Source organism: Pteropus alecto, unplaced genomic scaffold, assembly GCF_000325575.1.
Source record: "Pteropus alecto unplaced genomic scaffold, ASM32557v1 scaffold53, whole genome shotgun sequence".
Taxonomy (NCBI): Eukaryota; Metazoa; Chordata; class Mammalia; order Chiroptera; family Pteropodidae; genus Pteropus; species Pteropus alecto.
In genome coordinates, this window is record NW_006434366.1 from 1169760 (window position 1) to 1184684 (window position 14925).

At 41.5% G+C, this 14925-nt stretch overlaps 1 protein-coding gene and 1 pseudogene across 4 annotated transcripts in view; both read left to right on the plus strand.

Annotated features, from left to right (window-relative positions):
• RBM6 (RNA binding motif protein 6) overlaps positions 1 to 14925 on the plus strand; it is a 91942-nt gene that overhangs the window by 61924 nt on the left and 15093 nt on the right. For all 4 annotated transcript variants that reach the window (XM_006909116.3, XM_025044811.1, XM_025044810.1 and 1 more), the window contains one exon: positions 10704 to 10778. In XM_006909116.3, the coding sequence (XP_006909178.1) occupies positions 10704 to 10778 (75 nt within the window). The remainder of the gene's footprint in view (positions 1 to 10703; positions 10779 to 14925) is intronic.
• LOC112477588 lies at positions 2257 to 2375 on the plus strand (annotated as a pseudogene).

Below are 14925 nucleotides of genomic sequence, written 5' to 3' on the forward strand. Positions count from 1 at the left end.
CAGCTCAGAGACATGTTTGTGTTTGTTCCTATCAGGTTTCCAAGCTCGGCTGGACCTCTTTCAGGTCAGAGAACATTAGTTTGGGCGCCTTGCCTGGGAAAACGCTTCTTGTGGCTCTTCTGAGTACTTGAGGTGAAGGGAGCTTTCTGTAGTCAGACACTTGCTTAGATAGTTTTAAGATAGTGCCGGGGCCCTGAGAAATGTGGAATAAAGGAGTAAATAGCTGAACCGGCCAGAGGGCCTGGGTAATGACTAGCAAAGGTCTCCGTATAGTAAAGCAGATGTCACCGATAAAATTGGACATCTCGAGATCAAAAGGTCCATGAGGGCAGGGACCGTTTCTTTTCTTTTTTTTCACTTTTTTCCCCTTCACTACCCAAATGGTTTAGAGCTGTACCTGACAACATGCTGTACTAAATAAATATTCGTTAACTGGATTAATAAATGTCAAATGAAGTGGTTTCTGGTGCTGTATTCCTTCTTCATCACCCCTAGGGATCTTAATGCAGAAGGCCCCAGTCCTCTCAACCTGAGCAACCTCTGGACTTGCCAGATTCTGGTACTTCTAATAGCTTTCTGCCCTGTAATCTTTACAGCAAATAGTAGTATACTATTTCTGTTCCGACAGAGATAGCTACATCTTTTTTGTTCTAGCTTCTAAATTCCTGTCTTGTTCTTGTGCTCTGTACTCTGGGAAGTAGTGAAAGGAATAGCTTGGAAAGTGCAAAGGTAGGTTGTCAAGGGCCTTGCATTTGGTCTTTAATTTGAAGACGTGAGGGATACACAAGAATGTACTGTAACATAGTTAAAATGAAACTTCTTGTGGTAGCATGTGGATTTGACTAGAGGGGGAAAAACTGCAGAGGGAAAGGTCTGTTAGGATCTAGAGCAGTAGTTGAGATGTGGGCTTACACTAGGGACTGGAAGCAGATACAAAACAGAAGTCAGATTTGAGAGTTTGAAGAATCTCTAGGGTTTGGCAACACTGAGTACTGAATAGAGGGGCAAAAGAGAGGGCAGATTCAAAGGCCACTCAGAGGTTAAAAGGGTGGTAGTACCTTGGATAGAGATAAAGCATATGGAAGAGAAAAGCATTTGGGAGGAATGAAGATGATTGTTTCAGATGCGTTGAGTATGAGGTGACAGCAGGACTTACAGGTCACCATTAGAGATGAAGGACTGGAGAGCTTGGGAGGGGCAGGGAAGAGGTTTTTCATTGTCATTTTTTATACCTTTTGTTCTACTTAACTAGGTTTATCCTCCAGCTTTCTCTTTATAGTCTAAATCTTTTGAGCAAAATACCTAACTCTGCCCATCACTAATAATTTCCAAAAGCATCTGTATTGGTTAGGATTAGATTTGGCTGAGCGACAGAACACTAAAAATAACAGAGGCTTAGATGAGGATTTCTCTCTGATGAAGTCTAAGTCATAAGGCTTTCTTATGGTGATGCCAGGATCATCAGGGACCCAGGCTCTTTCAGTTCTCATGTGACTTAAACATTATTGTCCAAGATGGCTGCTTGAGTGTTAGCCATCACTTTGATTTGCTGACTTAATGGGAAGGAACAAGGGATTAAAATGGACATGGCCTTCCCTTTGAGAATACTTCCTAGAATTTGCAAGCACTATTTGTGCTTATGTCCAGTTGATTAGAAGTTAGTCATGGCTGCACTTAACTGCAAGGGGGGCTTGGAAATGTCTTTATTCCAGGCAGTCATGTGCCCAGTTAAAAGTCGCGGCTTTACATCCAAGGAAAAGGAAACAAACAGGCATTGGGAGACTACTCAGAAGGAGTCTCTTAATTTTCCAGATTAAGAACCAGTTTCCAAATTCTTTCAGGTTATAGAACTTATTTCTCCAAACCTTAGTTATCCTTATAATAATCAAAGTATACTAAATGTTAAATATGTAAAGTATAATTAAAACGTACACTTTTGTTCTCGTATCCTTTAAAATGACACAAACTGATGACTAGTAGCCAAAGCCTCGTTAGGGACTAGACAAACATTGGTGTCAGTGTCTGAAATTTGAGTACAAGATCAATAGTTTTCAGAAGCCAGAGAAGTTACAGTATGTTAAAGACCATGTTTTACCTAGGCTGCTTTGGATATAGTTTTTCTGCATGAGTTGTTCTAAATCTTATTACATACAAACATTCAAGATTTAAGGAGGGGACAGAAGTAGAATGCCTCTTGTCGGAAAGTACCAACATTTTTGCGAGGCCTATATTAGCAACAATAAGAATATATCTTCGGTCTATGGCCATGCCACCCAGAACGGGCCTGGTCTCGTCTGATCTCAGAAGCTAAGCAGGGTTGGGCCTGGTTAGTGCTTGGATGGGAGACCACCTAGGAAGACCAGGTGCCGTGAGCATTAAAATATATGTATATCTCCTCAGAGAAAGATAAATACCAATGATTTCACTTATATGCGGAATCTAAGGAACAAAAAGAACAAACTAATCAAAAGCAGACTCACAAATATAGTGGACAATTTGGTGACGGACAGAGGGGCAGTGGGGTTAGAGGACTGGGAGAATGGGGTGAAGGGTTAAAGAAGTACAGATTAGTAGTTGATAGATGGTCACAGGGACGGGGAGCATGGCGTAGAGAAGGTAGTTAGCATTAGGATACTGGCTAAGTGGAAAACCAGAGGAGAGAAGGAGCAATTAGGGGAATCATTTTATAAACTATATAAATGTCTAACCAATGTACCGTATCTTAAAACTAGTTAAAATGTGTGCGTGTGTGTGTGTGTGTGTATCTTGATCTTACTTATTTCTGGGCTTTCTCACTTTTCTTAAGTGCGGCTTACCATTTTCTCCTCCCTGGGTCACATCCAGCTTTTTCCATTGTGCAGGCGGCTCACAGCACACTTCATACCTGCACTGTTGGCAGTGTCAACATAGTTGACCTTTCAGCATAAACTGTCTCACTCTCCTCCTCTCTCTCTTCACTTCCAGCCATATTAAAGAACTCTTTCTATTCTGTACGTTTCCTGATAGGAATTTCAGATAGAGCTATGTGCTGTTTGTTTAAAGAGTGAACTTGTTTCTTGTCCTCTTGCTTTAAAAGCTGATCTTCAGAGAGCACTCTTAAGTTTCGTAAACGGAGAAAACCCCCATACCTTGTTAGCTGTGAGAAAATATTTCTTGTATAAAAAAATACATATCCTATTCTGGCTAATGATCTGGGAGGTGAGGAGGTGGTAGGAAAAATGGTAAAGGCGTATTTTAATCTATAAAACTGTAGAAGTCTTCCCACAAAAAAGAAATAATCTCAGTACATTCAATTGAGATCTTTTTGAGAGGAGCCAGCTGTGGGTTGTTATGTCGACCGTCTTCCTGAGCCTCAAATTGGTTTGCACCACCTGACACATAGCCTTTCAAGGGGACAGAACATGAAGTTGGAACTATCTTAGAAAATCTAGATCTGCAGGCTGTTCTGCATAACGGAAACCTTAAGATGCTTCCTAACATTGCTCAAGGCTCTCTCTTTTTTAATGTATTTTTTTTCCCAGGTTTTCTGAGAAAGAAAATTTCAATTATATGATCATTCATCTTAGTTACTTCGATAGCCTTCAAACAGGTATAAGGGATGCCTTCTAATCCACTAGATGATCTGAGGGTGTTTAAGGCATCCAAGGGTTATTAAGTCTGTTAGATTTCTTGGACATATAAGTCTGATTAGGAGGGTTTCTGGATGGCTGTGAGCTGTGCCCTTGTAGCACTTAGCATTTGGGAGTCGTTAGAGATTTCTTGACTTTGTCTTCTCCAAACTCTTGGATTACCAAAGATTTCTGCCCTGTGCTGAGATCATTCCCTCATTCTCTCTATATAAGCACTATTTATGATGCTATATACCATGATACTATGCACAGCAAATGTTCCTTCCTCAATATGGAGTAATTTAGCTTGCTCATGTCTTAAATGTGTAAAGCCACCTCTTGTTTTTATTAAGGGCTGAAATGTGATAATTCAGTGTTATTTGCCAGTGAGAATGAGTAGACCTAAAATGATTAGGAACCTAACCTCCTGTCCCAATAGACCTTTTCTGACTGGAAGCTTCCATTCTTAGCCTTGTAGCTTCTGTCAGACTGGAATTGGGTCTGTAGCTTTTTGCCTAAGAATAAAAGAATGGCAGGTGGTCACCTCTCCAGAATGGTGGTTAAACAGTATGCGTTCAGAAGTCTGGCAGCTCTCTATTTTATTCATCTTTTCAGGGCAAAAGAAAATATCAGCAGGGTTCTCTGAAATGTCTGAGTAAGGACATTATAAATTCCTTCAAGGACATTGAAGCCAGAGAGCCTAATAGAGAAAGCCTTCGTGAGAACTAAGGTTCTTGGATGGGAGGTAGTAGATAAAGAGCCAGTAAAAGTGACCTCTTTACAGTGGTGACGCCGGAAGAATGGCTGCTGGCCCTTTGGAGGATGCTCAGGGAGCTCCGTGCAGCCTTTGTGGTGGGCTCGGTAGTGTGGCCTGTGCATTGTATTAGGACGCATCTGCTCTTGGCTGTTCCTGCCACCTCCCGCCATCTGCTCTGTAAGAAAAAGAAATGGGAGAGAAATGGTTTGCTTCTGTTATTCAATAAACGCAGCGAATGAAGAAGCTTTTCATTTTCCACATTGATGTTAGAAACTCCTTTCTCTTACGGTGATCGATTTAGAGACCTACACAATGAAGCATGTGTATATCTTGAATTTAACATCTACTTTTTCCAGAAGAAAAGAGCCAGGGAAGCTAGGACAGTAGTCATCTCAGAAATAAGAAAGTGTTGTAGAGCTGCCACTCAACTGGCTGGGAAAATGGTCCTAATTGCACTGAAAGGGAGCCTCTCTTTTATCTGGGGCTAAAAACCTCTGCCTTGCATACCCCACAATGATTTTAGGGTTAACTGAGAAAATTGTTAGAAAAGAACAAGCTGCGTTTTGTTTCTGTATCTGTTCTACTTGATGAGTTCTCTGATTGCATTACAGTGTGGTTGAAACCAGCTCAGAAATGAGAAAAATCAAATAAAATGGAGGTTATAGAAACCTGAACTCTGAAGGGAGTTTAAGGATTATCAGTAAGATATATGCAAACATAATCTTATACTTCCACTAAGAATTAGATCCTATCTTTGTTGGGAAATAAATTTTTGATTAGCAAGGGAAATCTTAACTAGAGCGAGGTCCTTATGAACATTGGATGAAATGGTGCTCTGAAACATACAAAGTTATAACAAAGTTTCAAAAATATATGCATTTTAATGGTTCACAGTTGTTCAATTACTCTTAAGTTCTAAAAGCTGGAGCTTGTAAGTCATTTCTTTATGAGAAGATGTTTGTGGTGAAGGAATTTGCTGAGTGCCCATCTGCCTAGCGGTCTCAGTGTCTGCACAACGGAGAGAAAAGATTTTGGGCTGTTTTGATTATTTACTTATTTATTTATATATTTGTTTATATTTCGCCTCTTCGTTTTTGACACAATGACTGTTAGATCAGGAGAGTCTTGTGGATCCCTGGGTAGATAATTCTACTCTTCCTGAGTCTTCCTGGACCTAAGTTAACGAAATGATCTCCAAATCTGCAGATCATTGATATTCTTTTGTATTGATGAGAGGCATTTTCTGGAGGAACTTGGATCTTATTTTAAAATATACAGAAGACTGGCAGGGAGAGTGGGTGGGGTGGATGGGATAATCAAGTCGCTATATGTCAGGGCCTAGTCTACAGTGTATTGCGTTCCTGGGGCAAGAGTTCACTTGAGACCCTGACCTTGGCCAGCTCTGAGCCTCGCGGCTGGGGCTCAGTGAAACACAGGCCAGCCATGTTACTTCAAAGAACAGAAAAAAGGTTTTAGCAAGACACTGGTTGTGTCCTCTTAGGAAATGACAGATTGACTGGTCAGGTAGTGAAAAATGTTACTAAGGAGGATTTCAGAAAATATTTTGTTGTGCTTTCATCTGGACAAGAAAAGATATCTCAAGATAAGTGGCAGCCAAGAAGGTGGTGTCTTCTTGCCCATCTACCTTAAGTTGGACCCTGGTTTGGGATCTGTTTCCAGTGCAGGTCCCATCAGGGCCTCATCTCCTGAATGCTCAGAGGGCAACTCAGATCCTGTCGGGCGAAAGGACAAAGCTACAGAGTTGTCACAGAGCATTCTATGCTTCCCTCAGGACTTCTGGCCTGTATTCCCTCCCTCCCTCCCCCTCCTCCTTTCCTCTTCCCGTCTCATTTTGTATTTAGCCTTTGGGAATGCTGAGTTTTACAAAATATTGGACTAAAGCAGATCCTTGCCCCAGAAAGAATGAACCTGGTTGCCTTGCAGAACACTTCTATAAAAACTACCCTTTTATGCGAAGAGGAACGACACACATATGTTTTAAACCTGTTATTTTGTTCCTCTTGTTTTATTCTTTCTGCAGGTCCATTTGATTGTCATGCTTTTTGAAACTCCTGATAGCAGCTACTTATTAGCAGCCTCCTTTGTCTTAGGCACAAGTAGTTGTAGGTGCTTTAAGAACATAAAGACCCCGTTGAGCAGGCTAGTTTGGGGGTCGGCAGGGTCTTTATGGTAGTCTCTCTAAAAACTCTCTATAGGTCCGTTGCTTATGAATCTCTTTAGACTTTACCTTGTGCCTCTTTTTATCAGAAGCCAGCTCTTTGGTGTGGCAAGTATTATGAGTTGGCCGGCTCCCTGGAAATTTAAAAACAAAAAAGAAGCAATATGGTAAAAAGAAAACTCGGCTTTGTACGTTGCTAACTAGCTCTGTGATCTTTGGCAGGCTGCTCCATGTATCTCAGCCATACTTTCCCTCGTGGAAATAGGTTTTATATATGCCCTACTTGTGAAGATGGAGCGAGATGACATTTATGAAGAATGCCTTTGTATAAACGGTAATTGCTTTGTGAATAAAGATTGCTATCTCTGATAAACAGTACCAGTTCTCAGCCACCAGTAACCTGATTCTCCCATCCTGTGTTTGGAAGAAGCACAAATCTACGAAGAGGGATTGCTGAGTTTTCAGTGTGAGTTGTATTCACAAGGCTCACATACTTTTACCCTGCCTTTTGATCCTGTCTGCCTCTCCATACTTTAAGAGATGATCTTTGATGTCACACAGCAACTATATTCTCAGTACAGAGTTTAACTGTGACTGTGCCTGTGTTGGAGGTCTTCAACAAAGATGCGGAGCTCCTGGCCACAAATGTTCCATTTTTCCCTGTTTGCCTCACACCTCCCCAGCACCTTAAGAATCCTTGGGCTTGATTATGAGCCAGCTGGAGCGTAGCGTAGAGTTTTAATTTTCTGACCCAAGTCCTTCTCACAGATTGACAGTCACAAAATGGAGTTATGAAGTCTCCAAGAGCAGCAGCTAAAAAGAGAAATGGAAATGTGGGTGTTGAATTCAGCAGCCCTGAGATGCAGAGTGTGCTCCCCTGCAGTGTCTCATGTGGAGAAGAAGGACTTGCTTTACTGTCAGGAGGGCGAGTGTCTCTAGCTTTTTGCAGTTTGACTTTCAGACCCTTTGGGATGTGCTTAGGAACACTTGTATATGACTGTCAGGCAGGGGCTTTGGCTTGGGAGGATTTTAGCACATTTTAACCTCCTCTAAACCTAATCTAACACTACTGAGAAAGAATATACCTTTGGTTTTCCTTTGAAATATCTGGTGCCTTTTTAGGAGCCAGACCTGGTTATCAGACATGTGGTCTTCATGGTACCTTTGCTTTGAGAGCTCAATAAATGACCCAATAAGTCAATCAATGAATGAAAATTCTAATATGCAAAGATGGTAGATAATAGACAATTAAAAATGGACAACCAAAAAATGGTGAAAACATTCTACCCATTTATTACCCCACAGGTTGCTTCCCTAGGAGGTATTGGCAGATTTTTGCTCTATGAAATCTGAAGAAAGGACATCGCAGGGATAGGGAGGGGTATAGTGTACGTCACACCTGCACTTGGTGTGTCTGGGCTGCCTATGTTTGATAACAGCTGGGGAATGAAATCATAGATGAACCTGGTTATTTCCATTCAAGTTGTTCTTGTGTCTTTGTTCTTATTAAAACAACAGTGATGTTAAAACCATTTCATATTCTTTAGCAGTGGTCTCTGGCAGCCTTATGTTGAGCTATGTGCAGATCAAAAAGAAAGGGCCGCCTTAGTTCTAAGGGATAAGAAATCGTCACCTTTGTAATACATGAGGCAGAGGTAAACTTCTCAAAGTTGATAGACCAATGAGTACTTCCGGCAGGGGGATTTTATTTTCCTACCCTCACAGAAAGTCATCTACAGCTCCTGGAACTGCGTATTTGTTACCTGGGAAGTATAAAGTGCTCCTTGCCTTATAAATTCCTGCATCTACTAATGCCTCCAAGTGGTGAAATCAAAATTTGCAGGTGACTGTAACTCCCAGTAGTGCCTTGTTCCGATGGCACTGTTCACTGTTCTAGTGGCAACCCACACATTTTATGGGCTGGGTGTACGACGTACTCTGTGACAGCAGTACTCCCTCCAGAGCCACTGTGCGCTAAGCACGCCTGTCTTCTGGGGACAGGTGGATCCATTCAGTCTTTGTTCATAAGCACTTACTAAGTTCCTTTTCTGTGCCAGGTACTATGTGTGCTTGGTACCGATAATAAAAAGCCAGCAAGATTTAACCCGGATGCCAAAATTTGGCCCAGCCATTGACAGCTAATGCTAAGTGCTGTCATAAAGATGCAGGTTCTGATGCGCAGCGACCATTCCCTCTGAAAGAAAGCGTGGGCTTTCGTTCAGTAGGGTGAAATGAGTTGTGAAATATCACTACCCGACGAGCAAGGGGATGAAGTGAGTGACTGTTTGACCCTGTCTAGTCTCCGCTGCTGGTGCTGGTCCGTGTCTGGCACTTAGGTCTTGAAATACATTTATTGAGCCTTCACTATATGCCATGCTAAACTCTTACATGTGTTAATTTACTTAATCATCATAACCACCTTATGAAGTAGGTACTGTCATCCCTACTTTACAAGTGAGGAAACTGAAGTGCAAAGAAGTTAGAGACCTCGCTGAAAGTCCTGGAGTGGAGGCCTGCAGGATTCACATTTAGGGACCATGACCCAGAGTCCATGTTTCTAAATGATGTGGTATACTGCCTTTGGGTGGAAGGACACCATCTCGAGGGTAGAAACTTAGCAGCAGCAATTCTCCTGACCTTCCCTACCTGCCAGAGCTTTGCTCTTTCTGGATTAGCTCCTCTCCCGAATACTGAGCAGGAGGTAGCGGATGTGGCAGGAGGTCCCTGCTCTATGGCCCCAGCTCTGAACCTAGCTCTGCCTTTCACCAGCTGGGTGACCTTGCTTCTCTGACATGTTTCCTCATCTGTAAAGTGGAGATAATGTTACTTCATGGGATCACTTGGGGGATTAAATACAATAACACCCTTAACAGTTTCTGGCACCTAATAAATGTTAGCAAAATTTTATTATCGTCCTCTAGCCTTGGGAACAAGCCAGGAGATGATTTCTCAGAAACCAGATTCTAGGACCTAGGTAGGCAGGCAGTTTTCCTTTGGTTTTGACAAGACAATAATTTTATTCTATGTATTTCTCTTGACTCTTTTGGTGTGAAAAGCAGAGAGGTAAAGCATTATTTGACAGATGTATGGATTCAAGCAAGAAACTGAGGTCCAATTGCAAAGAAATGCCTTGTATAACTCAGAGCCCTGTCTGAGGAGACACAGAGGACCCTAGAGGGCGGAGCATGAACAGCGCAGGGGCTAGTTCCAGAGTCGCATCTCGGTTAGTTCACTTACAAGTGTGGGGAGGGTCCCTTGTCAGTAGGCAGAGATATTTTTTCCTCTGCTTTAACGCGAATCTGCTGGCTAGTGTTTATTAAACAAAACTAATTTTTGCTTCATGTGAAATCTGTGACTTGTCCAAAATGCAGAGGCAAAGGAGTTCTGTAACTGCAGGCTTGTCGAGCCCCTTTCCCCACCTGTTCCTGTGCCGGACTTTCCCGAAGTGCTTATTTGCCAATCACTGATTCTCAGATCTCATGGCCAGCGCACTCTGTAGGCTCCGAGCCAGAGTGATGCTGCTGCCACCGCCACCACCACTGCTGCCACCGCCAGCCATTCAGTTTCCTGAGATAAACATGTGACCCGCTGTGAAGCTTTCACCTTCCTTCTTCCTTCCTGTCTTCAGTGTTGTACCTCTTTATCCTGGTGCTTTTGCCATGCAGCCAGTGTTCCAAAGAAAGTTTTCAGGCACCAAAGTTAAGAGCCCTTACTACCCCTCCAAGGAGATTTGAGTTAGCCATGGAGAAGAAGATTAGAATCGAGAAGGCTCCTGCGCTTCTGTGCTGCAGAAGGAAGAGTTTGCTCCTGGGTAGTATGCTAGTTCCTGACCCAGGCGGAGACTTTCTGGGGCTCATACGAGAGTACACCACATGACCTCTGGACGAATAGACTGGGCCTAACCTGCCCAAGGACAGCCCCCCAGCCCGCAGGAGCCAAGGCCGAAGACTGATTTCACCTTCTCCCTTTCCCTAAGCTTGAGCTTGCTCTCCCACACTGCCCCGAGTCTGTGGCTTAAAACAGCCATTTCCTTTTGCTGATGAATAAGCTCACTCTTTGTAAAATGTTTCAGCTTGGGGACTGGAAAGGCTCTCTGTGCCTTCCTGTCTCTCCATGTCTCTGAGGATCGATGTTGATGGCCCTGTCTTTGTCTTCACAGGGAACTCTAATGATCCATGACAAAGAGGTCACCCTCGCGTATGTACCGAGCCCGGATTTTTGGTACTGTAAACGGGTAAGTGCCAAGAATTCCTTTCCTTAGAAATAAGGATCTGACATCACAGTTCATGGTAGTGTGCATTGCCAAGGGCAAAGCTCTTCTTCCTTGGTTCACTTCAGATGAACTGGAGGTCAGGGCAAGGCCATCCATAGTTCCTACTTCCCAGCTGCTGGCTGTGGCCTTAGAGGGTTCTGGGCCTGCAGTTGGAAATACTTTTCCAAGGACATATGTCACACTTTCTGTTGATTATGAACTGAAAGAATAACAGTCCCTCAACAATCCTCAGGGTGATTACAGCCAAATTAGCGTTTGGAAAGGTGCATTTAGAGAGGCTGATTCTATGTACATTTTTGGATACCCAGAGGTTTCCAAGGATACAGAACTTTAGGTACCATGGCAGTTTACCCCTGCTAAACTCCATATTCTTGTGGAATGGCATATTAGCAGACTTTAGGCTATACTCATTAGAAGTCCAATTTGATTGCAATTGAGCATGAAAATATAATTTGTCATTTTTCATTGCTACTACTTAGTTTCAAAAATAATTATGAAAGATTTATGAAGTTTCTGACCCATGATTCATTAAAAGTATTGTAAAACTTAATAAAAATCAGTAAAACTTTAGCTTGGTATTTTATTAATCTCAATGAAATACAATTTGGATAACTGTGGTTGTCATTAACCAAAGCACTCATATTTCATGGATAGACTACCTTAAGATGTCAATTTAGGAAAGCGTTTAACTTTTTTAAAAATTGTGGTAAAATACACATAACATCAAATTTACCATTTTATTCATTTAAAGTCATATAACTCAGTGGCATGCACAATGTTGTACAACCTTCTCTCTACACTATCTAGTTCTAGAACTTTCGTATCACCCCAAAAGGAAACCTTGTGTCTACTCAAGTTAAGCAGTCACTCCCCATTCCCCTTTTCCTTAGTCCCTGAAACCACTAGTCTGCTTTCTATCTCCGGATTTGCCCATTCTGGACATTTCATATAAGTGGAATCATACAGTATGTGAATTTAATGTCTGCCTTCTTTCACTTAGCATGTTTTCAAGGTTCATCCGTGTTGTAGCCCATATCAATACTTCACATTTATGGCTCAGTAATATTATATGGCTATACCACATGTTGTTTATTTATCTTTCATCAGTTGATGGACCTTTGAGTTGTTTCCACTTCTTGGCTATTGTTAATAAGACTGCTATGAATATTCGTGTCTAATTTTTGTTTGGATATCTCTTTTCAGTTTATTTGGGTACATATCCAGGAGTGAAATTTTTGCATCATATGGTACTTTGTTTTAACTCTGAGGAACCACCAAACTGTTTTTGCACAGATAGTGGCTGCACTGTGTTACATTTCCACCAGCAATGTATCAGGGTTCCAATTTCTCTATGTCTTAGCCAACATTTGTTTCCTTTTTTTATATATCTTTGGAGAAATGTTAATTCAAGTCCTTTGCCCATTTTTAATTGGGTTGTTTGTCCTTTTGTTGTTAAATTGTAGGAGTTCTTTATATACTCTGGATATTAATCCCTTATCAGATACATGATTTGCAGATATTCTCTTCCATTATGTGGGTTGTCTTTCAATTTTTTGATAGTGTCCTTTGGTATGCAAAAGTTTTAATTTTGATAACGTCCAGTTTATTTTTTTCTTTTGCTCCTTGTCCTTTGGTGTCATGAAACCATTGCCAAATCCAAAGTCATGAAGATTTACCATTCCGTTTCCTTTTAAGAATTTTATAGTTTTGGCTTTTATATTTAGATCTTTGATCTATTTTGAGTTAATTTTTGTTCATGATGTGAGGTCCAACTTCATTCATTCTTTGGCATGTCAATATTCAGTTGTCTCCGCACCATTTGTTGACTTACGTATTCTTTCCCCATTGAATGGTTTTGGCATCCTTGTGGAAAAACAGTTGACCATAGATCTAAAGGTTCATTTCTATAGATTCAAAATTATACTGTCGATCTATATCTTTATGCTTATGCCAGTACTACCCTGTTTTGATTACTGTAGCTTTATAGTAAGTTTTAAAATTGGGAAGAGTGAGTCCTGCAAAAGTTTGTTCTTTTTCAAAATTGTTTTGGCCATTCAGAGTTTCTTGCAATTCTGTATAAATCTTAAGATCACCTTTTCCATTTCTGCAAGAAAAAGACCATTAGAATTTTGGTAACATATAACATTTTAATAGTGTTTGCCTCTATGTCTTAGGATTCTGGGTGATCCCCCCTCCTTTATATTTTCAATATCAACTATCATGCACTCTATTGTTTCTTTTTTAATTGGAAATGGAGGGCACTAGCATTAAAGACAAAATTTTGACTCTTTTTTTTATGTTAACTGGCATAAAACAAGTCTTAATATCTGATGTCCGAATTATATAGCTATTACCAAGGCTATTGCTTAAAAGAACAGAATGGCTTGGTTACATTGTCCCTTAAAATAACAGGCCCCTTGCTTAGCTATCTCAGAGGTACTTTTAATTTCTGCACTTTTTTTGGAAAGGTTGAGGTGCCAGCTCTTCGTATGCAATCTTTAGCCTTATATGGAATGCACTGACTTTTTAAAAATATTTATAGCAGCATTATTTACAATAGCCAAAAGCTGGAAACATCCCACATGTCCATCATCTGATGATTGGATAAACAAGATGTGGCATAGCCATATAGTGGAATGCTATTTGACGATAAAAAGAAATAAAGTACTAACACATGCTGCAACGTGGTTGAACCTTGAAAAAACTATGCCAGGCACAAAAGATCGTATATTGCACAATTCCATGAGACTGGGGGTGATAATGGGAAATGAGTCTACTAGGTTTCTTTTTGGATGATGAAAATGTTGTAAAGTTAGATTGTGATGATGGCTGCACCATACCATATAGTAAAATCATTTAATTGGACACTAAAAACAGACAAATTTTATGGTAATTAAATTGCACCTACTGAGGTTAGGATCCTGGCTCTGCCACTTAGAGCTCTGCTGTAATAGCAAATAGCCCCCAAATCCTAGTGACTTAAAACAAACATATTCTCCACTTATAGTACATGTCTGTGGCTATGGGTCGTTGCCAACAGTTTTGCTCCATGGCTTCTCATCCTGGGGCTCAGGTGGAAGGAGCAGTTCTGATGTGAGACTGGTGTTCTCTTGGCTGAGGGAAAGAACAGGGGGCTCATTAGCACAAGCTGTAGCTCTTAAACGTTCTGCCAGGCCTTTATAGCTTACGTTCACTCACACTCCATTGGCCAAGGCCGAAAGTGGATTAGGAAAGCGCTCTCACCCTGTGGGGCAGCACAGTCACTTGACAGTGGTCAGGGCTGTGTATATGATCCGCTCACAGAGAAGGGAACAATGAAATGATTGACTGTAATGGCCTTAACTCAAGTTACTTAACCTCTCCAGGCCTCAGTTTCATCATCTACAAAGTGGAGATGATAGTTGTCTGGATCAGTAATGGCAACATGTAAAGTAGGCATGGAACACGATGTGTGCTGTTTAATTATTAGTCGCTACTGCCATTATTCTTGCCTCTCCTCCATATCCGGCAGACTTTTTCCTACAAGGCTCTACCCATATAGCATCCTCTTCATGGGTCCTGCCCTTTGGTTTCCTGCTAGGCACCACGCTGCCCTCGTAGCACTTGGAAGTTCAGTGGCAAAAGTTCAGGGGCTTTGGAACTGAGCCAATATGCTTGCCATTTTGTTCATAGGTTCAGACAAGAGCTGCATTCACATTGCAAAGTGTTTCTTCCCTTGTTCCGGGCTAGCGATTGTTCTTTTTCCTTTTAACATTCTCAAAATAGCTGCTAAAGGCACAACCTGCATGTCTTCCTTCTCCTTCCTTGCCCTTTTTAAAAATACGTGTTTAAGAAATTGATAATTAAATTCTTCTCAGTTCCAGCCAAGCCTGAGTAGAGGCTGTCATAACCAGTTCAGCACCAAATTTTGGGTGCAGACCGTGAGCAGCAATGGCTTTGGGGCAGTAGTATCCATAAACCATTTAACAGTCCAGTGTCCTTAGCTAAGTTTGTTACCTATAGAAATCTTTGTCCAGGGCAAGGCATTTGGGGCTGTGCCGAGTCCAGATGCCCTGTTAGAAGGCAGCTCTCAAACAGCAGCGGGCCAGTTGTGTCTGCCAGCTCTGGT